The 27,067-nt window shown below is 43.6% G+C and overlaps 1 protein-coding gene across 1 annotated transcript in view; it reads left to right on the top strand.

The window, feature by feature from the left end:
• LOC126195599 (sorbitol dehydrogenase-like) overlaps positions 1-27,067 on the top strand; it is a 64,935-nt gene that overhangs the window by 18,042 nt on the left and 19,826 nt on the right. Inside the window, exon 5 of the mRNA XM_049934225.1 lies at positions 13,790-13,974. Within this exon, the coding sequence (XP_049790182.1) occupies positions 13,790-13,974 (185 nt within the window). The remainder of the gene's footprint in view (positions 1-13,789; positions 13,975-27,067) is intronic.

Below are 27,067 nucleotides of genomic sequence, written 5' to 3' on the forward strand. Positions count from 1 at the left end.
GCGCCAGTTGGTCCCTTCTGCCTGTAATTTGCACCATGCGAACCGCTGCATTTACGCTTTTCAGTGGTGGACGGCCCTGTGGACTCGATTCTACTTCACAACTGTTGGTATGCATAACTCACTGCAATCTGGCCCACACGTGGCGGGAACTTGTGCTCAGAATATTGCACAAAACTAACTTTCCCTAGCCTAAAGTGTGGTGCCGCTACATTATCCCCCTCTTCGGAAAGACCCGGTCCCCACGTCGCCCCTTAACTAGCTCTTAACTTGTTTGAGTCGGCACCTATGGCATATTTCCTTAGTACTAGAAAACTTAAATGTGGTTTAGTGCCCCTTAAGACCATGACATGAAACAAAACATAAAAATTCCGTACTGGACGACCACTGCTCGATCAGCCCCTTACCTACGCGTCTCATGCTCTCGATATCCAATCCACTGGGACTTGGACTATCCTTGATTCCCATATGGAATTAGCTTTCCACCTAATCAGAATGAAAACAACACACAGCAAAGTTAAGGCTGCGATGACACTTAGCACAGAGGTGTTCAAAATGATCGTTATTTGGTGTCGCCTTTCCCTATACTGTGCAAGATGTTGAACAAGCTGTTAGGCTTATATGAACCCCTCTTGCTATCAAATGAACTGGTTTACGGATCTCAACAGACCTGGCTCCAGAGTTTGATTTAGCAATGTCAGATTGTGCCTTGGCAAAAACTCTGAAGTGGTTTCTGGCCAGTACAGCTGTGGCTGCGTAACATTCAATGGCGTGACTCCTGAAATTGACACTGGCAGTTGGAAGGTGGGTCCTATTATGTTACACTTAGTTTCCTTGTTTAAAATTCCGCTCTCCTCGAGCTCTATACGTTTCGCTTCTGCAAATACTCCCCACTCAAAACAACTTGCTACTGCTACCAAATTCAGAAATGGTTCAAATGGCTCTGAGCACTATGGGACTTAACATCTGAGGTCATCAGTCCCCTAGAACTTAGAACTACTTAAACCTAACTAACCTAAGGACATCACACACATCCATGCCTGAGGCAGGATTCGAACCAAATTCTCGTAGGTGGAGAAGATCCAATGCATCCCGACTTGTTGCAAGCTCAATTTTGGCTCCATGATGTCCCTTCGATAGTCTATTCCTTTCCCCCTGGCTAAAAATAACTGCACCGTGCATGTGTCCCGTATTTGTAGCTTCACAGATTTTTCTCCAATAGTCACTATTTTTGATTCAATCTCAACACCGATTGTGTGACTACGTTCATCCTTAAATTTACATTATATGAACTGGTGCAATAAAGACGACTTTCGTGACCGAGCACTGTCAATAACAAAAAACGTTAACAGGAAATCGTATGACTGACATCGTTCAACACATATTTATTACGGCTTTGCCACAAAATTTTCTCAGACGCCTTTATTTCTCCAGAACTGCGTTTGATTTCTCCTCCAACAACACTCCACATACGTCAGACGCTAAACTTCCCTTTTCAGTGACCTGAGGACAGGTATCACCATCACCTTTCCTCCCTCTTCAAAAGGACTGCTATCCGCAGCAGGCTATATTCGAAAATACATACAACATGTGAAAATACAATGCCTAATTACTCTACACAAACCCAATGATACATGACACGAAAAATAAAAAATAAAAAACTACAAATACTCTACTACTTTCTGGATCACAAAGCATCCGGTACTTCATGCTGTACTCTCTTCCTGGTTTTCTCTGTGCTTAGCACCTCTCTTCACTCTCTCTTTCTTCCTCTTTCCTTCCTGTGACACGCATGGAATCACATCCGGGCAACCAGTAAATGGCCGTAACTGCCCAATGTGTACTATCGTTCTCGTTGGCAGCTGAATTTTAACATTAATGGGGGATGTGGCTTCAACAACTTGGTATGGCCCTTGATACCTCGTGAGGAACTTCTTCGTTTTCCCTTTTTGCGTGTAGGGGCTGGACAGCATTACCCATTGCCCCACTCTAAGCTGTGGTAAACTTCCTTTCCGCTTCACTGCGTCTTCCTGCCTTTCCAAAGCCTTTGTATTCGCCTTTTGTACTCGTTTACAAACATCCCGAATTGCTCTAGCGAATTGACGTACAGATTCACCAGTCCTTCCTTTCTGTAGCTTCACTAAATCAAACAGTGATGGCATTTTTCGCCCTTACACTACCGCATATGGACACAAACCGGTACTTGTATGGACTTTTGCATTGTATGCGCATACAATATGCTTCAAACACTCGTCCCACTGACGGTGATGAGAATCCACATAAAAACTCAGCATCTTCCCGATTGTTCTGTGTACCCATTCTGTCCTTCTGTTGGCCTGTGGATACAACACGCTCGTCCTCAACTTCTTTACACTCAACAATTTACACAGTTCCTTCATTAAATCCGACATGAAGTTGGTCCCTTGGTCAGTAATTATTGTCCTTGGTACACCAAACTTCAAAATCCAATTGTTTACTAATGCTTGCGCCATCATTGCTGCCTGTTCATTTGGCATAGCCACCATCTCCATATACCTTGAAAAATAGTCTATTATTGTCAGAACGAATCTGTTCCCCGATGGTGTTCGCCTAAAAGGTCCTAAGACATCGATTCTGAGCAAAGAGAATGGACATGTTGCTTCCGGTAATCGTTGTAGTTGTATCTGTTTCCGGATCAAATCTGCTATCTGCGCACTTGGTATACTATTCGTGACATACTGATCCACATCTCCTTTCCTACCTCTCCACCAATACCTCTCCGCCGCTCTCCTATTCGTCGCTGTACACCCTCTATGACCAAATAACACGTGATCATGTGCTTCCTTTAAAGCCTCATCCCTCAACTTCGCTGGTACTACTACCCTTGGCCCTAACTTCGTTTACTTGCGCAGAAGACCGTCGTACACATTAAACTGTGGCTATGTCCGATACAATTTACAATCGTTTTCCGCATCCTGTAATTCTTGCCATACTGGTAGGTCATAACCTATGACTTCTATTTTTGCCACCTTCCTACTTAGTGCATCCGCATTACCGTGCTTCTTCCCACGAACGTGCACCACCTCGTAGTCGAATTCACTAAGCCTCATAGCCCATCGAGCGAGTCTAGTGGACGGATCCTTCAACCCCAATAACCATTTCAACGCAGCATGATATGTCACTACCCGAAATCTTGACCCATATAAATAACATTTAAAATATGTAATTCCATGGATTACGCTAAGCATCTCCCTCTCTGTTGTTGAGTAATTCCTCTCTGCTGTATTCAACTGCCTAGACGCATAGGCTACAGGATGTTCTTTCCCATCAGTTTCCTGACTAACGATCCTGCCTCGGGCATGGATGTGTGTGATGTCCTTAGGTTAGTTAGGTTTAATTAGTTCTAAGTTCTAGGCGACTGATGACCTCAGAAGTTAGGTCGCATAGTGCTCAGAGCCATTTGAACCTGACTAATGCTTGATTCGATGCATTGCATGCTAGTATAAACTCATTTTCAAAATCTGGAAACACAAGAACCAGACTTGATGTTAACACTTCTTTCAGTTTGTCAAACGCTTTCTGACACTCTTCTGTCTACTCAAATTTCTCGCCCTTCCGTAATAATCACAACAACGGCTGTGCTAAATCTGCAAAACCCTTCATGAACTTTCAATATAAATTGCAAATTCCGATGAATGACTGCACCTCCTTAAATGTTTTGGGTTCCCGAAAATCCCTTACAGCCTGTACCAACCTCGGATCTGTTCGCACTCCGTCCTTACTGATAATTAATAGGACCCAAATAATTTACTTCTTCTAATGTAAAATGACACTTGTCCAGACTCAACGTCAAACTAGCTGCTCTTAACCTCATAAAGACTTCCCATAACCGCTATGTTGCTCCATACTACTTAAAAACACTATAATGTCATCCAAATAGACCAGACATTACCGTTGTTTCAAACCCCTCAACACACTGTCTAGCAACCTCTGAAAAGTTGCCGGAGCGTTTTTCAAACCGAATACCATTCTAATGTACTGGCAATGGCCTCCAGGTGTAGAGAAAGCATTTTTTGGACGATCCACTGGAGCCACCTCTAACTGATGATAACCACTTATCAAATCCATCGTAGAAAAGTACTGGCACTGTCCTAAGTGATCCAAAGTCTCCGAAATGTTTGGAATGGGGTATGCGTCCATTACTGTCTTATTATTGAGGTATCAGTAGTCACAAGAAAACCTGTATTTCTTAGTTCCATCCATAAATTTTTTTAGGCACAACGACAATGCCCACTCCCCAGCAACTATTACTATGCTCTATAATACCGACCGCAAGCTGCTAATCAATGAAATCCTCCACAATCGGCTGCAAATACCCCAGTATTCTGTATGGTTTACGGTAAACAGGTGCTTCATTCCCTGTTGGTATCCTATGTTGAACTAATGGAGTTGCTGGTAACGGCCCTTGGGGAGAAAAAAAATCCTTAATTTCCCACAATAATTCTTCCACCTGTTCTCTTTCTCCTCCTTTCAAATGCATAATTTTGTCACGCAGTGCAGTTCTATCGGCAGTTAGTGGTTGTTCGCTTCGCCTACCTCTCGAACACCAGTCTTCGTCATCTGGCACATACAAATTTGATACTAAAACTCCTTTCCTCAAATTCGCGTCTACAGCGCTAAATTATCCACGTTCACGGGAACTACTCACCTGTCGTTCCCCTCCTGTACGTGTACAACACTATGTGTCACAAAACAACCCAATGGGTCAAAAATTCATTATCTTCCAATGGTTCAACAACACATACTGTACCCACAGATAGATTTGACTCCTCACTTACCCAAAGCGACTTCCCGGAGCCACTAGACGCACAATCATGCGAATTAAGCCTTAATTCTAATATACGTGGTTCAGTTGGTTTGTTCGTTACGTTGAACGCCCCTCGCGACAGTTCTGCATTGACAACAGTTTCACCTAACTGAAATAACATACCACCAAGTTCCACAGTTCGTTGTCCAAGGTCAATTTTGGCATGATGTTGATGCAAGAAATCTACTCCTAGGATCATGTCGTAGCCCTCGCTTACCCATGGTACTACCTCCATACGAGCTTGGCGGGTTAATGCATGGTGCGGCATTATGGGAGGAAGGATAATTGCCCCCCCCCCCATTTTATCGATGGCAATCTAAATGGTGCAGTGTATGCTGATTTTCTACGTAATGTTCTACCGATGTTACTACAAAATGTTTCACTGCATGACAGAATGGCGATGTACTTCCAACATAATGGATGTCCGGCACATACCTCGCATGCGGTTGAAGCGGTATTGAATAGCGTATTCCATGACAGTTGGATTGGTTGTCGAAGCACAGTACCATGGCCCGCACGTTCACTGGATCTGACGTACCCGGATTTCTTTCTGTGGGGAAAGTTGAAGGATATTTGCTTTCGTGATCCAGCGACAACGCCTGACAACATGCGTCGGCGCATTGTCAATGCGTGTGCAAATATTACGGAAGGCGAACTACTCGCTGTTGAGGGGAATGTCGTTACACGTATTGCCAAATGCATTGAGGTTGACGGACATCATTTTGAGCATTTATTGCATTAATGTGGTATTTACAGGTAATCACAGAGTAACAGCATGCGTTCTCAGAAATGATATGTTCACAGAGTATATGTATCACATTGGAACAACTGAAATAAAATGTTCAAACGTACCTACGTTCTGTATTTTAATTTAAAAAACCTACCTGTTACCAACTGTTCGTCTAAAATCGTGAGCCATATGTTTGTGACTATTACAGCGCCATCTATAACAAAGCGAAAAAAGTGGTCCAACTAAAACATTCATATTTCTTTACGTACTACACGAATATGTAATAAAAATGGTGGTTCCTATTTAAAAAAAACGCAGTTGATATCCGTTTGACCAATGGCAGCGCCATATAGCGGGCCAACCATAGCGCCATCTGGTTTCCCCCTTCAAGCTAGACAAGTTTCGTTCCTTGTAGTGTTTTCGTTTGACGCTTATTTCGTGAGATATTTGGCCCGGTCACGATCAATGTGCTGATTTTTTCCATAATGTACAAACACTTGGGATTGATCTATGAGAAGATACGGAACAAAAAAAGTATAATGAACTTATGTCGGGAAACGCTTGGTTTACATGCTAGAAACCATTTATTCAATCATACTTTGTTACAGAGACTGCGGTCTCATGCGCGCTGTACCATGCACCTACAGTTACAGTACGCATGATTTCCTCCTAGAGGGTCTTGGTACGTCATGCTTTAGCACTCTCTCCTGCCATAGTAATTAGTAATTTTGTGTCCAATTCACTTCTGTTGCTGGCTCACCTTATAGTGGATGTGATACAGCGTTTTACTCAATGGTTCCGTATTCGGTTTGAGAGCCTGCCGACATGGTGTTTACTTACGGAAAGGCAAATGGCAACAGGCGGCGGGTAGTAAGGTTGTATCAGGAGACCTACCCGCGCAGACAAAAACCACAAAATTCAATGTTTGCAACAGTGTTTTGCCGTTTGTCTGAGACAGGATCGTTTCACGAAGCAGGAAATAATGGAGGACGTACCAGAAATGTTCGGACACCAGACGTGGAGGAAAATGCGATTAACAATGTTGAAGGCGACCGCCGTATCAATATCAGGCAGTTGGACCGCCAGTACAGAGTAAGCCAGACGACCGTGTGGAACATTCTCCATGATAATTGTTACTACCCTTGTCACTTACAGCGTGTGCAGGGCTTACGACCGACAGACGTACCACATCGGTTTCTTCACCAGCAACCACTATTCAGGGATTGTGTCATCCATCCTATTCACAGATGAGGCTACCTTTACGCAGAGTAGTATCTTCAACTTTCATAACAATCATCTGTAGGATAATATGTAGAACCCTCATGGTGTGGTGACAGTGAGTCATCAGCATCGGTGCAGCTGGAATGTGTGGGCCGGGATAATTGGTAACCTTTTTTGGGGACAAGTCTTCTTTCCACATCGCCTAACAGGTCGGAACTATCTGCTTTTCTTGTGAAGACTTTGCCTCTGTTGCTGGAAGACGTGCCATTGGTGGCTCAAAGGGTTACGTGGCTGCTACATGATGGTGCTCCATCCCACTTCGCCCTTATCATCCGGACACATCTCAATATGTCTTTCCTAGTTGGGGGATCGGACGAGAGGGTCTAGTTGCATGGCCTGCTCGTTCACCGGATCTCAACGCGTGCGATTTCTGGTTATGGAGGCATCTCAAAAGTATTGTGTATGCAGAGACCATTCCAGATATGGAAAGAGTGGACAGCGTAATCATGCTGCTTTTGACACTGTTTATGTGCAGCCTGGCCGATGTGAGCATGTGAGACAGAACATGCTACAGCGTGTTCCGCATGCTTTGAGGCACATGGAAACCATTTTCAACACATACTGCAACTGTGGGTGCATGGTACAGCGCGTATTACACAGCAGTCTCTGTAACGAAGTACGACAGAATAAATAGTCTCTAGCATGGAAACCATGCATTTCCGAGCATAAGACCATTAGACTTTTTTGTTCTGTATCCTTCCATCGATCAATCCCTAGAGTTTGTACGCGGCGGACAAAAATCACCCTGTTTCCATGTCAAAATTATTAAAACATGAAACTGAATTAAAAGTCCAATAGTTCGAAGTAGATGTTTTTACTGAAATCGACTAGAGACTAACACAACCGATTTTGAAACTTTTAAGTTGCATCTTCTGGTACATATGTCTACAGAAAATGTTATAATAAATTACTTTGATAATGAGGAAATGAAGTTATCTGATTTATCTTAAAATTCTGAGTGAATAAACGCAAAAAAGGAAGAAAATAATATACTTCTAGTCATGAAATTAGGTATGTATCACGTATCCCCCACAAAAAATGGCCTACGTGTATTTAATGAATGAGATTTGTAATTTCATACCTAAAGATGGTTATTCACTATGCCATGTCATATGGTGTGGGGAGCTATTACAGAATGCTGTTGCTAGGCAATCTTCTCAGTCATCAATGATGAATGTTCAGTCTATAAAAATGACGGGATGGGATTAGGAACCAGAAAATGAACCTTGACTAAAAAACAGTGATAAAGCAACTAAACTCGGGACGATCCACATGTAACATGGAACAACTGCCAAAACCGGGGCTAACCTGTGTTAAAATCACGAATTGTCGCCACTTTACCGATTAAAATACTATGTTCCTGTGGGCCTATGTCAAGCAACTGACAATGTCCTTCGTAAATGTTATCCTGGAAATATTGGGACCTGGAGTAACCGAAGAATAAAAAAGTTAAGGACGAAAACTAAAAAAAATTATGTATAGCAATACTCCAAAGAAATTGTTTTTTACGTGTTTTGGGAGCCACCAATAATCGAAAGTAAGAAGACTATGCTGAAGATCAAACTTACTGGAAGCCGACACGCTTATATGTGTTCGTCACCAACATAATGGTTATCGTAGCAGCTGACAACACAAGCAGTGAGATGATCACATTGTGTTGCCGGAGTGTGTACGGTTGCTGCCGTATGAGTACTGAGATTATTAAGTAAATAGAACTAACGCGGACAACACAGAAGACAAGAGAAGCGCGTTGCTAGTGCTATGTTGAGGAACTGCGATCGCCACGCGAACTGTTAGACTCGACTCTCCATATAACGTAAGAATAAGAAGTGGGTGATACAAATATAATGGCGTTGCTAAGGTGAAAAGCATTTTTTAAAGATTGCTATTCACTTCTGTTACATTAAAACAGTGTACACATTGAATGGATCAGATGACCTACTTGCGGACCGACAGTAAGAATATACTTGGATATTAACGTAAACTGTGATAAGCTAACCAGCTACTTAGATACAGAGACCCCTTACTTAAAAATTTCAAATAGTCCATATTGATCAATGAAGCCCGGTATCTTAACTCCTTTCGGTTGTTGAGAGTATTATCAGTATTATATGTATCTCCTCAAGCGCCTTTAAAACACCACCCTTGCCCTCTTTACGTGGTATATGCAAGTGATTGTGGAGATCTGAAATAGAATGTTGATTGTCACTGACGTGGGGTGTTAGCTCGGATATCAAACTGCTTACATTGAGATGTTCCTTAAGGCGATTTCGAAACTTCTACCAGCTTGCCCAATGTGCTTTTGAGTGCAGTCATTACCGGAATTTTAATAAACCCCTTCTGTTCTTATATGGATTTGCTGAGTGACTGTGCCTATGTCTGTATTTTGCACCTACATTGTGTGGGTGCACTAGTTTTAAAATTATCTGTTTTTAAAATTACAAGAACAGCACATTTGGCACTCATTTCAGTGATTTCTAATTTATTAAATGTTTGAACCTTCTTAGAAGAGTATTCACTGATCGCTACACTGGAGAGCCAAAGAAACTGGTAATCTGCCTAATATCGTGTACGGCCCACGCGAGCACGCAGAAGTACCGCAATACGACGTGGCATGGTTTCAACTAATGTCTGAAGTAGTGCTGGAAGGAATTGACACCATGAATCCTGCAGGGCTGTGCATAAATCAGTAAGAGTACGAGGGGTGGAGATCTCTACTGAAGAGCACATTGCAAGGCATCCCAGATACGATCTATAATGTTCGTGTCTGGGGAGTCTGGTGGCCACAGGAAGTGTTTAAACTCAGAAGAGTGTTCCTCGAGCCACTCTGTAGCAATTCTGGACGTGTGGGTGTCGCATTATTCTGCTGGAAGTCCGTCCGAATACACAACGGACATGGATGGATGCAGGTGATCAGACAGGATGCTTACGTACGTGTCACCTGTCGTATCTAGACATGTCTGGGGTTCCAGACCACAGCAACTGCACCCGCCCCACACCATTACAGAGCCTCCACCAGCCTGAACAGTCCCCTGCTGACATGCAGGGTCCATGGATTCATGAGGGTGCGTTCATACTCGTGCACGTCCATCCACTCGATACAATTCTCTCCGTCTCGTCCGACCAGGCAACATGTTTCCATTCATCAACAGTCCATTGTCGCTACCGATAGGTCCAGGCGAGGCGTAAAGCTGTGTTGTGCAGTCATCAAGGGTACACGAGTGGGCCTTCGGCTCCGGAAGCCCATATCGATTATGTTTCGTTGAATGGTTCGCACGCTGACACTTGTTGGTGGTCCAGCATTCAAATCTGCAACAATTTGCGGTAGGATTGCACTTCTGTCACGTTGAACCATTCTCTTCTGGTCCCGTTCTTGCAGGATCTTTTTTCCGGCTGCAGCCATGTCGGAGATTTGATATTTTACTGGATTCCTGATATTCACGGTACAGTCGTGAAATGGTCGTCATCTCTACATCGGAGATGCTGTGTCCCATCGCTCGTGCGCTGAATGTAACACCACGTTCAAAGTCATTTAAATCTTGATAACTGCCATTATAGCAGCAGTAACCGATCTAACAACTGCGCCAGACACTTGTTGTCTTATATAGGCGTTGTCGACCGCAGCGCCGTATTTTTCCTGTTTACACATCTCTGTATTTGAATACGCATGGGCCGGCCGGTGTGGCCGAGCGGTTCTAGGCGCTTCAGTCTGGAACCGCGCGACCGCTCCGGGCACAGGTTCGAATCCTGCCTCGGGCATGGATGTGTGTGATATCCTTAGGTTAGTTAGGTTTAAGTAGTTCTAAGTTCTAGCGGACTGATGACCTCAGATGTTAAGTCTCATAGTGCTCAGAGCCATTTGAACCATTTTTTTGAGCACGCATGCCTGTACCAGCTTTTCCCGCGCTTCTCTTTAATTGAGTATGTTGTCGACTGTTATTAAGAAGATGTGTCCCCTCCTACTCTCAATTTCAATTACAGTTGGCCACCATCGCTGTGCTCAAGCCTAAAAAAAGTGCAAGTGATTCTCGTAGTTAACAACGTTAGAAAACGGACCCGCAGAATTACAGACCAGTATCCTCAACGTCAGTTTGGTGCAGGATACTTGAACACGTTCTCACTTCGAATATACACTGGAGTCCAAAATTAAAGCAACAAATTGTTGTTTCCCCGTCTTGTGTCTAATCCAGGGGATAATCATACAAACTGTTAACAGATGTCCGCACAATCTTGTTCTGCACGGAAGGTAGCATTTCGGTCAACGGACAACCACGCCAACGTTGACGACAGGGCACCTATCAAACGGATTAGTGTGTGGTGGCAGTCCCACATCCGCGATCGCTGTGTAGACTGTCACAGACAGGACGGTATGGCACAAAGAACATGCCTACCAGAATATCTGCGGTGGAGGGCCATAAGAAGAATGGAAGCAGGACAGTCGCAAACTGATGTGGCCCGATGATTTAATGTGCATCGTTTTGTCGTTTATGGAATGTGGCGACAGTTTACAGAGACCGAAACTGTATCCCGAAGACCAGGACAGGGTCGACCATGTGTGATATCAGAAAGAGAGGAGTGTTATTTGCCTGTAAGGAAGGCTACGGCATAGTTTCCTTTATTGCCGGAGAACTGCTGTAAGTGCACCTTTGATGCGTCTTCACAGAAGGGAACATCTAGAGTGGAGTCGTCAACATACCACCTGGACGCCGGAACAATGGGTCATTGTTCTTTTCACATATGACTCCCGACTTACTCTGGAGAGTGATTCTCCAAGCATTCGCATCGGGAAGGAACGTGGAACACGCTTACGGAACACAAGCATTGTTGACACAAGGCCGATATCGAGGAGGATCGCTAATAATGTTTGCAAGGGTTGTGCGGAACGCTCGACAACTCTTCATGAAATTGTATGGGGAAATCGGCAAGGTTTAACTGCTGGGAGGTATCACGAAGAGATCTTGGAACGTCATGTGCGGTTGTTGCGAAATAGTGTAGACCCAGAGTTCGTATTGATGGATGACAGTGCTCGGCCTCATAGAGAACGTGTGGTTGATGTTTAATCGGAAACGGAAAATGTGGCACGCATGGCGTGGCCTGCTCGCTCTCCGGATTTGAATCCCATAGAACGTGTCTGGAATGCACTAGGAACACAGGTTGCATCACGTCAGCATCCACCAACTACTCTCCAATACTTGCAAGGAGATATGCAGGAAGAATGGGCTTTATTGCCTCAACATGAGATTGATGAAATCATTCTCAGCATGCCCCGTCGTTGTCCGGCCTGTATTGCTGCCAGAGGTGGTCACAGCCCGTTTTGAGCACATTAACCAGTTGTCGGAATGTGTGTGCAAATCTGATAAGTTGGAAAAAAGGGAGAAAATGTTTTTCTATCATTATGCACATAGCAGCTACTTATGTTCTGCATTCTTTACATGGTTTCTACTTTACTATCGGCTCTTTATACTGTTTCATGGCAAAATAAATGCAATCTTGCAAAATTTACGTTTGTTGTTTTAATTTTGGACTCCGGTGTAACAAATTACTTTGAGGTAAAAAGCTTCTGTCCACAAATCAGATCGGATATAAAAACATCGCTCATCCGAAACTCAGCTTCCCCCTTCCATCACATGATATTCTACAAATTATTAATGAAGGACGACAGACAGATTCCATATTCCTAGATTTCCGGAAAGCGTTTGATACAGTGCCTCATTTAGACTGCTAACCAAGGTACGATAATACGAGATACGTTCCCAGATATGACAGTTGCTCGTAGACTTCTTAAGTGAACGAACCCAGTACGCTGTTCTTGACAGCAAGTGTTCATCAGAGACAAGGGTATGGTCAAGTGTGCCCCAGAGAAGTGTGAAATGAATGATCTTACTCTCTATATACATAAGTGATCTGACGGACAGGGTGAGCAGCAATCTGCAGCTGTTTGCTGGTGATGCTGTGGTGTACGGGAGGGTGTCGCCGTTGAGTGACTGTAGGAGGATACAAGATGACTTAGACAAAATAAATGGCAACTTGTTCTAAATGTAGAAAAATGTAAGTTAATGCGGATGAGTAGATAAAACAATCCCGTAACGATCGCTTACTGGTGAGCTGCTTCACACAGTCCCGTCGATTAAATGTCGAGGCGCAACGCTGCAAAGCGATATGAAATTGAATGAGTGCGTAAAGACGGTAGTAGGGAAGGTGAATGGTCGATTTTGGTCAGTTGGGAAAATTTTGGAAAGTGTCGTTCATCTATAAAGGAGACCGCGTTTAGAACAGTACTGTGAGCCATTTTTAAGTACTTCTCGAGTGTTGGGAACCCCGCCATGTCGGACTGAAGGAAGACATCGCAGCATTTCAGAAGCGGACTCCTAGATTCGTTACCCGTAGGTTCGAACAACATGTAGAGATTATGGGGTTACTTAGGGAACTCAAACGAGATTCCCTGGAGGGAAGGAAGTCGTCCTTTTCAAAGAAAACTATTGAGTAAATTTAGAGAATCGGCATTTGAAGCCGCCCGCAGAATTATTTTACTGCCACCAGCGTACATTCCGTGTAAGGACCGCCAAAGTAAGGTAAGAGAAATTAGGGCTTATAGGATGGCATATAGTCAGCCATTTTTCCCTCGCTCTATTAGTGATTGGAACAGGAAGGGAAATGATTAATAGTGGCACAGATACCCTTTGCCATGCACCATATGCTGGATTTCGGAGTATGTATGTAGATGTTTTGGGCAACGGTCAAGACAGCGAGCTAGAGTAGTCGGGTGGTTGGTACTTAAACCACGTTGGCCAGCAACATCGGAACCAAGTCACGTCCTGCTCACCTAGTTGCTGTATGTTCCTGAAACTCCGATTATTCTGTTGGTCACCAAGTGTAAATACCGATATGACTCTACAGACGTAACGTGTTTGTCCAATAAAGTCACGTGTTTGCAGGTTGCCAGACAATCTGACCCTGGAGGATGGAGCGCTGCTGGAACCGCTATCTGTGGCCGTACACGCTTGCCGGAGAGCTAATCTGTCCTGTGGCACCAGAGTCTTAATTGTCGGGGCAGGACCCATCGGCCTGGCCACCATTTGTGCAGCCAGGGCGTACGGAGCGGTCAGGATTGTTATCACAGGTACGATGGTGTCAACAGCTCTCGTTTCCAATAGCCGTCTGAACAGAGCTTGTGACAGTATTCTTGTAGTAAGTGATTATAGAGACTAGGCGTACTGCCTCAGGCAAAGATGTTGACCAGCGTAAAAACCTTTCTATTATACAAGTTGTTAGGGGTATAAGTGCATACGTTTTTAGTGATGACTGAGGACGGTGTACTGAACAGCATTACATCAGTATTTACTTCATTTGCAGACTAATAATTATAGATATTAGCATTAGTATGTTTTCAGGTTGGTTAGTTCTACCAAGTATGTGTGACAAGAGGTACCAATGATCACAATATCTGCACTTTATCCCCTAAATCTGTACGTTTCGGACTTAGATTTCTCAGATGGTATCATTAATGGTTTAGACTTATTACCAAGCCACCATCAGATCATATATGAGGGGTGTAGATCCAGGACTCACATTCTCTAGTTTTGTAAATTTTTGGAAGAACAGGATAACGTATATCACACATCGTGGTTATTTGAATCACACTATATTTTTGCAGATGATGCTAATGTTATTGTGAACTCCATTAGGGAGAAAGAAACAGAAAGAATGGTTAAACGCCTTTTTGAAAGAATTATAAAGTTGTTCTCTGAAAATGGATTCTCCTTTAATTTTAACGATACACGCTATATTCAGCTCTGTACAAAAGAGTCATAGCAATAGGTGTCTGAAGCACATGAATAGGAGACAGTAAACAGGATAGAATTCCCCAGATTTTTGGGTGTACATTTTCATGAAAACTTGAGCTGAAAGAAATTTGTTACTGAGCTGCTCAAAAAATTAAGTTCAGCTACTTTTGCTCATCTTGTAATTACTAGTCTTGAAAACAAACGAGTCAAGATCCTAACATTTTTTGCGTATTTCCATTCAATAAAGTGTTATGGAATTATTTTCTGGGGTAAGTTATCAGTTAGAAAGATACTTTTGATTGCACAAAATAGAGCAGGAAGAATAGTATGTATTCTCCCACAGTCAACACGTTAAGTACTTCTTTAAGGAGTTAGGCATTTCAACTAAATCTTCACTTTGTGCTTATAAAGCGTGACGCACTGCGATGTCACCCTCGCATTCGGCGACGCTTCAGACAACAAGGTGTCGAGACATGCGAGATAAAGTCCACATCTCAGATGTTCATGTGGCGTATATGGTGAGCTAATGAGGTCAAATTGGGACCAAAATTCACCATAATTCTGCCCACCGCCACCGTGGACTTATATCAGTAAGGGAAGCCGTCCGCCACCCACCCCCTCCACCCCTTAAACACAATTCACCCCGTACCCTTGACGCCTCTACGACTGAGGTAGAAAACCGCGCGACGCCCAGCTCTGAAATCACACAGTTTCCTTGTTAGTGGTTGAAGAAAGCATTACAGACACATCACTGCTAGAAATCGGTCCAAGAAGGCCCCAGTGGAGGCATAAAGGGAATCACTGAAACAACAGCTTCCCTTGGGGAATTCGTTTAAAAATTGTTCAAACGGCTCTGAGCACTATGGGACTTAAAATCTGAGGTCATCAGTCCCCTAGAACAACTTAAACCTAACTAACCTAAGGACATCACACACAGCCATGCCCGAGCCAGGATTCGAACCTGCGACCGTAGCGGTCGTGCGGTTAATTCGTTTACAAGTCTATATGCGGGGGAAGGTGCATCACATTGACGATCTTGACAACCTTTGACACTGGCGACACTCCCTGGACGATTCTCCCCTCCTCTAACGAGATAATGGGGCTGCAACCCCACTGAACGAGATCTGAGCTCTTTGGAGTGTAGCAAGACCTCAATTTTTGCTCTGGTGCATAGAGTGGAGCCACTAGGGACCGTTCAAAATTATTCGACAAAATATGAGCGTGATCCGAAGCAGTAAAGGGTGTTTATGAATTTTTTCAGGCCTCTTAATTCGCACCTACCAGCGGGTGCGACATTGCCTCAAGCATGAATAAAATGGCAATATGTCCTTCTTAAGACCACAATAGGTCCCTCTAAGACCACACATTTTGCAGACACCCTTGGTGTCACTGAGCATCTTTGTAGAGTACTTTACAAATACAGAGTGGCGCACGAAATGTGTTACCATTTTGTTTATGAATATAAACTTTATTGTCAATACACTCTGAAAGGAACATATACTACAATGAAGAGCCGTCCATGGAGATTTGTTCTAACTCAGCACATGCTCAATATGTCCACCATTTCGTTTCCTAACGTCCTTCAAACGAACACTGAAGTTAGTGATTACCCTACGGCACATGTCTTCCGTAATTTCACTGCAAGCTTGAAGAATAGATCTTCTGAGCTCCATTAAATCACGTGGACGTTTCGGGAAAATTTTTTCCTTTAGGTATCCCCAAAGAAAAAAGTCACGTGGATTGGGGTCTGGACTATTGGGGGGCCAATTTTGTCCGTCATTGAAGCGACATGGAAACCTGAGTGAAATGATCCGCATGTCGAAATGCTCGTGTAAAAACTCCAACACAGTGTTTGCAGTATGTGGCCTTGCTCCATCTTGCATGAACCACTGCGTGTTGAAGGACAAGGCAGTAGCAAGAAGCTGTGGAATGAAACTATTGCGAAGCATGCTCAAATAACGCTCGCTGTTCACAGTCTCTTCAAAGAAAAAGGGTCCAATAAGCCCAAGAATGGAAATTGCAGCCCACGCTGTAATCCTCGGAGCATAATGTTGTCGTTCATGAAGCACTTGTGGTTTTTCAGAGGCCCAAAAGCGTTCATTTTGTTTGTTAACCACACCGTCTAAATGAAAATGCGCCTCGTCTGAAAACCAAACGTTGTTGAGAGTTTCGTCCCTATCCTCCGCCCACTGAGCAAACAGTAGTCTCTGCTGCTTGTGTTCTTCAGTGAGCTTCTGTGCACAGGTCATCTTGTATGGGTACATATGGAGGTCACTTTTAAGAATGCGTTGAACGGAGCGTCTGGATATTCCCAGTTGCACTGCTGCCTTTCCACACGATTTCCCGGGACTTCTCTGTAGAGCAACTCGTACCGCTTCAATATTCTCCTGCGAACAAACAGGCTTAGGCCGAGATCGCTTCGCTTCCAATACTGTTCCTTTCTGTACAAATTTATCAAATTTATCGTACAACCTGTGGCTGGTCTTCTTGCAAGGGGCCAATCGTGTGTTAAACTGTCGTCGCAAACGCCTCTAAGTCACAACAAGGCTTTTCGTTTCATGAAAAAGTAACACAATTGCCGATCGTTGCTGTGTCGTCAGTCTTCCATTGTCAGCCATTGATACTTACTAGTCTCCTGGTGACAGTATCGTGGATTACACGTCATTTCATAACTCGTTTGTTTTTCCAAGCTCTGCTGGTACTGCTGTAGAGATCCCAGCGGGATATCTAATGTGTGTCGTAAACTGTGAAAGAAACAATTAGTAACACATTTCGTGCGCAACCCTGTATATCTTTACAAAGACATCTCTTGAACTGTTCCTAGGCACCTGCAGACAGGTAAGTAGACAACTGAATGGCGTTACGCTGCTCCTCTACACTGAGGTGACAGAAGTCATGGAATCCCTCCTAATATAGTGTCAGACCTTCTTTTGCATGGCGTTGTGCTGCAGCTCTCCGTCGCATGGGCTCTACAAGTCGTCTAAAATCCCCTACAGAAATTCTGAGCCATGCTGCCCCTGTAGCTGTTCATATTTGTGACAGTGTTGCCGGTGCAGAATTTTGTGCACGAACTGACCTCTCGATTATGTCCCATAAATATTCGATGGGATTCATGTCGAGCGATCTGGGTGGTCAAATCATTCACTCGAACTGTCCAGAATGTTCTTCAAACCAACCGTGAAAAACTGAGGCCTGGTAACAAGGCACATTGCTATCCATAAAAATTATATCATTGTTTGGAAACACGATGGAAAACGTATTGTGTTCGAGTATAATGACTTTTCTGGAGACTAGAAATCTACTCTGTAGGAATTAGCATGAGTTTCGAAAAAGAGGATCCTGTGAAACCCAGCTCGCGCTATTCGTCCACGAGACTCAGAGGGGCATTGACACGGGTTTCCAGGTAGTTTCCGTGTTTCTTGACTTCCGAAAGGCATTGGATATAGTTACCCACAGTCGTTAAATGAACAAAGTAAGAGCATATGGACTATCAGACCAATTGTGTGATTGGATTGAAGAGTTCCTAGATAACAGAACGCAGCATGTCATTCTCAATGGAGAGAAGTCTTCCGAAGTAAGAGTGATTTCAGGTGTGCCGCAGGGGAGTGTCGTAGGACCGTTGCTATTCACAATATACATAAGTGACCTTGTGGATGATATCGGAAGTTCACTGTGGCTTTTTGCGGATGATGCTGTGGTATATCGAGAGGTTGTAACAATGGAAAATTGTACTGAAATGCAGGAGGATCTGCAGCGAATTGACGCATGGTGCAGGGAATGGCAATTGAATCTCAATGTAGACAAGTGTAATGTGCTGCGAATACACAGAGAGAAAGATACTTTAACATTAGGTACATTATAGCAGTTCCGCAAATGGAAGCAGTTAATTCCATAAATTATCTGGGAGTAGGCATTAGGAGCGATTTAAAATGGAATGACCACATAAAATTAATCGTCGGTAAAGCAGATGCCAGACTGAGATACATTGGAAGAATCCTAAGGAAATGCAGTCCGAAAACAAAGGAAGTAGGTTACAGTACGCTTGTTCGCCCACTGCTTGAATACTGCTCAGCAGTGTGGGATCCGTACCAGATAGGGTTGATAGAAGAGATAGAGAAGATCCAACGGAGAGCAGCGCGCTTCGTTACAGGAGCATTTAGTAATCGCGAAAGCGTCACGGAGATGATAAACTCCCGTGGAAGACTCTGCAAGAGAGACGCTCAGTAGCTCGGTACGGGCTTTTGTTGAAGTTTCGAGAACATACCTTCACCGAGGAGTCAAGCAGTATATTGCTCCCCCCTACGTATATCTCGCGAAGAGACCGTGAGGATAAAATCAGAGAGATTAGAGCCGACACAGAGGCATTCGGACAATCTTTCTTTCCACGAACAATACGAGACTGGAATAGAAGGGAGAACCGATAGAGATACTCAAGGTACCCTCCGCCACACACCGTCAGATGGCTTGCGGAGTATGGATGTTGATGTAGATGTAGATGAAGCCAATCAATGGCTTAAAATGGTTTCCAAGTAGCCGACCATAAACATTTCGAGTCGATGATCGGTTCAGTTAGAGCGGAGGACACAGCTGACGCCTTTGTGTAGCCACCACCAGCTTCCACAGTGCCTTGTTGGTAGCTTGGGTCCATGGCATCGTGGAGTCTGCGGTGCATTCGAACCCTACCATCAGCTCATACCAACTAAAATCGGAACTCATCTGACGAAGCCATAATTTTACAACTGTCTACGGTCCAACTGGTATGGCCACGAGCACAGGAGAGGTGCTGCAGGTGATCTCGCACTGTTAGCAAAGGCACTCACATCGCTCGTCTGCTGCCATAGCCCATTAACGCTAAATTTTGCTGAACTCTCCTAATGGATACGTACATCGTATATCCCACATTGATTTTTGCGATTCATGCATGCGTTGTTACCTGTTCGCTAGCACTGACAACTCTAGGCAAACGCCGCCGCTCTCGGTCGTTAAACGAAGGCCGTTGTCCACTGCATTGTCCGCAGTAAGAGGTAACGCCTGAAATTTGGTTTCATGGCACACTCTTGACACTGTGGTTCTCAGAATATTGAATTTACTAACGATTTCCCAAATGGAATGTCCCATGGGTCTTGCTGCAACTACCTTTCCGCGTTCAAACTCTTCTAATTCCGTCGTGCGACCGTAATCACGCTGGAGACCTTTTCACATGAATCATCTAAGTACAAATGCACTGCCCTTTTATACCTTGCGCACATGATACTACTCTCATCTGTATTATATGTACTTACCGCTGTCTCACGATTTTTGTGACCTCAGTGTAAGTGGGATAAGGGAGTTTCGAGTGCATATTTGATATCAAATTGATATGGAAATGCATTAATTAGATCAATTAATTACCCCACAGCCCACCCCACCACTACCAGATGACGTCATGTGTTTTCCTCAAACGGCATGTGGGCCCCACCCCCTCTCCTCCCAACCCCTCCCTGTCCCCCACCTACACTATTTCCAGGAATTTCGAATTTTTGCTTAAATTTCGACTTCTATAAGGTATTTCGGATTTTGGCGGGAATTTCGATTTTTGGCGGGAATTTCGATTTTTGGCTGGAATTCATTGTCCCAAGGCAGTGCTAATGTCCCACCCCTCATCCCACTCGGGAACTGGTGGGAAATTAAAAATGGCAGATGCCCCTTCCAGGACTTGAACCCAGATCCTTCTGCACAGAAAGCCCAAGTGTACCCCCAAACACATGTAAAATTGTCCATATGCAAGAGAGGGAGGTTAGGTTAGTGCACTTTATTTATTTTGGTTGGGGAAGTGAAGTAAAGATGAGCTTAATTATGTAATTAATCATAAACATTGGTACTAATTCCACAACTATATGCATAGCGCAATACAAGGAACGCCTAAAATGGCAATATGACTCAAAAATTGATTCTTCCAAGCAACTGCTGTTACCATGCTGGGAAAAAATTTCACAATATCACTCGAAGCTAGTGGCAGACATACTCAAACTCTACCCTTCACCTACAAGCTGCCGGAAAAAAATGCGGGGGTGGGAGGTACTATCTTTATTTTTTGGCAGGAATTGTGTTCAACTGATCAGACACTGTTTTTGTACAGAAAGGATTTTAATAAGTGTATTACCTGTAAGCATACAGCTGAGGACTGTGTTTATCGCTTTTTGACGTCAGAGTTCGCTACAGAGATATCCCTCTGCACTGCTTGACAATCATCCCGTATATCAGGTAACTGAAATTCAGGAAAGCCAAAACACGTTACCATAACTGATGAAAAATGCTTTACAGTTCTAATTACACATCGAAATTGTGAAAAAAAAATCAGCACTCATTATCATTGTATCATAATGCAACACTGAGGAAAATCATTGCCCCAAAAGATTGCACCAGAAGAGAGGGGCAGCAGTTGAACGTAACATTCTTCTCAATGTCCAGTCACGAACTAATCAACTTAGAGCCACTGTTACAGGGCAGGTCGGCGTGGCCGAGCGGTTCTAGTGGCTTCACTCTGGATCCGCGCGACCGCTACGGTCGCAGGTTCGAATCCTGCCTCGGGCATGGATGTGTGTGATGTCCTTAGGTTAGTTAGGTTTAAGTAGTTCTAAGTTCTAGGGGACTGATGACCTCAGATGTTAAGTCACATAGTGCTCAGAGCCATTTGAACCATTTGAACCACTCTTATATCCCCTCATCCCTCCGTCTCCCTCCCTTTTCCCACTGTAGGTAGGGATACAGGCTTTTTCAAATGGCCAGCTGCTACAGCGTCTGTGTGCCATTTATGTTGACCACAGCATCCCGCCATGTCTGGAGGCAAAATCATTGGTCCAATGCGACCCCGGCGCTCATGTGGCTGTATAGACCAGGCGGCCGCCCTGTAGTAACAATGTTGCTACACACAACCAGTCACAACGCCCCCTGAATAAAGCGAGATAAATGATGGCCACCTTGAGTGCACTGTGTTTGTCTAAAATGTAGCCACACCACGCCGCCACCCATGCTGCCCCCATGCCTCCAGCAACCCCACCCACAAATGCATGCCATTCTGCAATGGAGAACTTTATTTAACATCAACGCATCTCCTATAAGAGAGCATGTATTTAAAAAGAAGGAAACTCAATTGCGACTATGATAAATATTTTGGTTCCACGAAAATAGACACAGTCTATTTTCTTCTAGTTTTTGAGCAAAATCAGTATGGTTTTTACGTTCGACTGCAGGATACAATTCGCATCTCACTCTTCCCCGCCTCTTGTTATTTTGTAACATCCAATGAAAACGAAAAATAAACTACAGCACTGCCGCCGATTACTGATGACCAAATTGCAGAGTTGGGCTACACATCTGACAGATGTGATGATCTCACCTCTCCTATAGATGTCCACTGAGCGTAAAATCTAAGAGAAAATACCGTTATTTAGGTGCGAAAGCTACCGATTTCTGAAGAATGTCCTCGTTATTTCGAAACAATCATCAGAGTAAAGAAAATGCGAGAATTTAAACCCTGAAGAAAAAACACCTATGTTAAGCAATTTCTTTCAGCTACATAGACAAATTGCATGGCTTGAGAGCGTTCCTCACATGCAAATCAGTGTCTGTAAATACACTGTCATGCAAATGTGTATTACAAACATTTCAGACATGTGAAATGACATTACAGAATACAGCCTTTCACACCATTTGCTTACATGCCAGAAGAAACACAATCATTTTACGTTCAGCAACAACAAGCTGTAATTCAAGAGGACTTTCATGTTTTGTACACTATGGCGGGTCCTATTTTACCAGTGTAATGCTATATCTCACTAGCGTTTACGAAACAAATTGTCAGAGAATGAAATAAGACAGGACTTGTGGTAACACATACACTACTGGCCACTAATATTGCTACACCAAGAAGAAATGCAGATGATAAACGGGTATTCATTGGACGAATATATTATACTAGAACTGACATGTGATTACATTTTCACGCAATTTGGGTCCATCGACTCTGAGCAATCAGTACCCAGAACAACCACCTCTGGCCGTAATAACGGCCTTGATACGCCTGGGCATTGAGTCAAACAGAGCTTGGATGGCGTGTACATGCAGCTTCAACACGATATCACAGTTCATCAAGAGTAGTGACTGGCGTATTGTGATGAGCCAGTTGCTAGGCCATCACTGACCGGACGTTTTCAATTGGTGAGAGATCTGGAGAATGTGCTGGCCAGGGCAGCAGTCGAACGTTTTCTGTATCCAGAAAGGCCCGTACAGGACCTGCAACATGCGGTCGTGCATTATCCTGCTGAAATGTAGGGTTTCACAGAATCGAATGAAGGGTAGAGCAACGGGTCGTAACACATCTGAAATGTAACGTCCACTGTTCAAAGTGCCGTCAATGCGAACAAGAGGTGACCGAGACGTGTAACCAATGGCACCCCCACCATCACGCCGGGTGATACGCCAGTACGGCGATGACGAATACACGCTTCCAAAGTGCGTTCACCGCGACGTCGCCAAACACGGATGAGACCATCATGATGCTGTAAACAGAACCTGGATTCATCCGAAAAAATGACGTTTTGCCATTCGTGTACCCAGGTTCGTCGTTGAGCACACCATCGCAGGCGCTCCTGTCTGTGATGCAGCGTCAAGGGTAACCGCAGCCATAGTCTCCGAGCTGATAGTCCATGCTGCTGCAAACGTCGTAGAACTGCTCGTGCAGATGGTTGTTGTCTTGCAAACGTCCCCATCTGTTGACTCAAGGATCGAGACGCGGCTGCACGATCCGTTACAGCCATTCGCATAAGATGCCTGTCATCTCGACTGCTAGTGATACGAGGCAGTTGGGATCCAGCACGGCGTTCCGCATTACCCTCCTGAACCCACCGATTCCATATGCTGCTAACAGTCATTGGATCTCGACCAACGGGAGCAGCAATGTCGCGATACGATAAACCGCAATCGCGGTAGGCTACAATCCGACCTTTATCAAAGTCGGAAACGTGATGGTACGCATTTCTCCTCCTTACACGAGGCATCACAACAACGTTTCACCAGGCAACGCCGGTCAACTGCTGTTTGTGTATGAGAAATCGGTTGGAAACTTTCCTCATGTCAGCTCGTTGACGGTGTCGCCACCGGCGTCAACCTTCTGTGAATGCTCTGAAAAGCTAATCATTTGCATATCACAGCATCTTCTTCCTTTCGGTTAAATTTCGCGTCTGTAGCACGTCATCTTCGTGTTGTATCAGTTTTAATGGCCAGTAGTATATTCTTAAACACACAATCGTGGCGATAATAATAAAAACAGTCGTGATTCGACGATAATAGATACAGTCGGTTTCTGTTAGTTTTATGAGCAAAATCGATGTAGTTTGAGAGCATTCCACATGTTCAGATTGCAAATTGTCATACATGAGGGCACTACATTCACTGCAGATGTATGAAATACCAATACAATTAATCGTCCATACAGTCATATAGTATGTTCGAAAGCACTCCTCGTCGTTATTTTGTAACATCCAAAGTAGGTAACAACTACAACCTGTCTGCATCCAAACTTTAACTAGTCATACAACTCTTTGTAATAAACCTCCTATAAGATTTTACTGCATATTTCTCTTGTGATATATCGCAAAATAAATACTGTCTGTGGGTTGACATCGAGAATATTACATATACATGTATTGCTCCATTGGAGCAGGTGGCCAGAGACCGTATTTGCTTGCACAGACCTGTGAAAAGTTCTGTTGGCTGTACTGGAGGAAGACCATAACCCACAGACTGTCAATCGCAAGAGAAGGTTCCCGTGTTGTTCGTCCATAAGCAGGTTAATACATTTTCTTCAGCTGTAACACGTCCAGACATTGTATGACTACAACTTTGTACATCGCCATACATTTTGTTTTTCTACCATAACCTAGAGGTCTGTGTCAGGTGCTAAACTGACATTAAAACATTTCGATCTATTGGTCTCACAGAAAGGTGAACATTGCATGGTGGTAACTATGCTGCTTCCACAACGAACAGGATGGTAGAAAAAAAAACACAGAGGTGATGTTACACATTGCCAAAAACGTGGAAGACATTGCAACATATGGAAACTGGAAGCGTTTGTGGCATTGTAGAGCATTTTCAAACAGCTACCCGAAGGTTATGACCCATGCAGTTAATCTCATCTTCTACAATGATGGGGGTAGCAGATGTCTCACTGTTCTGTTTCGAAGAGCATTGATTCCTCATTTTGCAGTCATGTACATGATTACTATTCCAGTGTTGACCATCAACATTCTGACACTAAGTCAGGTCTGCCCTGAGTCATGCGATCCACCTGCAACACAGAAATAGACATAGACATTCAGAAAACAGAGCAAATGTAATGCATCTATAGAATATTTGGTTGTGTGTGACTGGGTGCATTCGAGTACAGTACTATACCATTCCGCCCGACTAACGTGCTGTCCTCTCTCATACATGACATGCTTAAGAAGGACTGTCTCCTTCCTTCCAACAGACATCTAGCACACGAAATAGCGGAACTGGAATGATCATGTGCCATCATCACAGACCTTTAAGCGTATAAAAGAAGGTTTTATAGGCGCAGCAGCATGTTTAGTTTGTTGTTATTACTGGAGAATCTAGAGAATATTGTTACAAAGTATCGGTAACATAACATGCATCAAAGAAGTTATGCTCTTTAGCAGGATAATTTAAATGTACTTACATCCCCTATAGAATCGTTTTGCTAAGAGTTCTTCCCTATTTGCTTGGCTGTAGCACTGTCGAAAATAACATACAAGTGGTTAAATTCGATATTTCGCAATTGGCAATATGCATTCAAAGTCTATATACATGTGTGTAGTGCTGTCAGCGGTGGATTGTTGCGGTTCGAATGCATAACTTGCTAACTGTTTGTAAATTATACTGCCGGGGAAGCGCACTTTGTAGGTACAGAGAAGGGAAACTCTCATGTTCCAGGATGCTAAGTGCAGTGGACATACTTTCAGCTAAGGATAAAAAAGTACCTGAGATGTACATTTTGTAGACATGCTGCCAGGGTTGTGGGAACGTATCGGAGTTGGAAGGTATGAGTATAAACAAAAGTAGCGAAACTTATCTGGTAAGCAATAAGAGCATATACTTGTGGGAAAAAATATCAGAGCAGCAGCAGAAATCAATTCTGTACACATGTCAGCTCCCTGTTGCAGATCGCTACATGGTAGAGTGGAGATCAAGTGACCATGTAGAACTGTGCCGGGCTTTGAGTTTCCATCAAGGGCATCGCTACATGAGTCTGCAGACAAGCTCTCTGATGCGTCTTAGCAGTACACGGATTTGTTTCCAGTCTACGAGGTATCATCTGCACCACTCCCTGAGTCTCATCTAGGTACGAGGCGATTGTTACTATACTTTTCACTATCTATCCAAAATACATGCATGTAGAGGAGAATTTTTCAGTAGATTGGTGTATAGGACATGCAAATATCCCTGTATAAAATCGAACAACACATGGGTATGCCAGCAATATGAACATATACATACGGAAAACTATCGAAGAAAGATGAAAAAACGATATAAATCAGTAAAAATCGCGAAAAACCTGGTATAATTACAACAAATAATGGGAAAACGTAAAATCGAGGGAAATACGACGAAATATGTAAAATCGCGAAAAACTTGCAAAATTATATAAACTGACTGAGAATATATGAAATTAGAGAAAAACTACCATGAAATGTGGGGAATTGTGGTGGTTTGGAGGTCCTCAACACTCAATACGGAGAAAAGCTTAAAAATTATGCTCTGTCTGCATTCATTTTTAACCCTCCCCCTTCCCCCTGTAAACTACACTGGTTTTTGTAAAACATACTTCAACATAGGCGATATAAGTATTACACATGGGCACTATATTACAGCAGGGGAAACATATGTATCCCAATCCAGAACTGTGTACGTACACATGCTGTCGAATATAGATAACGGTTGGTTCTAACAAACAATGTTACTCCTTAAGTATTAAGGAGAAGAATCAATGCGTTTATCAGGCTTAAGCCATTTCCTAGGGTGTTTTGTAGGGTAGTGGATTGATGCCACAATATCGACCACCCCTCTCACCTAGTGCAGTCTTTTGGGACAACGATTTTCCCCAGCCCCCAGTACATGTGTTGCATTATGACCCATTGATAAGGAATGCTGTTTTTTCCCTACAATTTCGATGTTTAGTTAGGACAGTGAAGTATTTTCCATCAGTTGTGGTAGCATGTTTTGGCTTTCCTGAATTTCGTTTACCTGAGCTGCAAGGTGATTGTGAAGCAATGCAGGGGGAGGTCTCTGTAGTGAACTTTTGACGTCAAATAGCGAAAGATATAGTCCTCAGCTGTATACTTACAGGTAATACGCTTATTAAACTCCTTTCTGTCCAACACCAAC

The sequence above is a fragment of the Schistocerca nitens genome, chromosome 7 (assembly GCF_023898315.1).
Source record: "Schistocerca nitens isolate TAMUIC-IGC-003100 chromosome 7, iqSchNite1.1, whole genome shotgun sequence".
NCBI lineage: Eukaryota > Metazoa > Arthropoda > Insecta > Orthoptera > Acrididae > Schistocerca > Schistocerca nitens.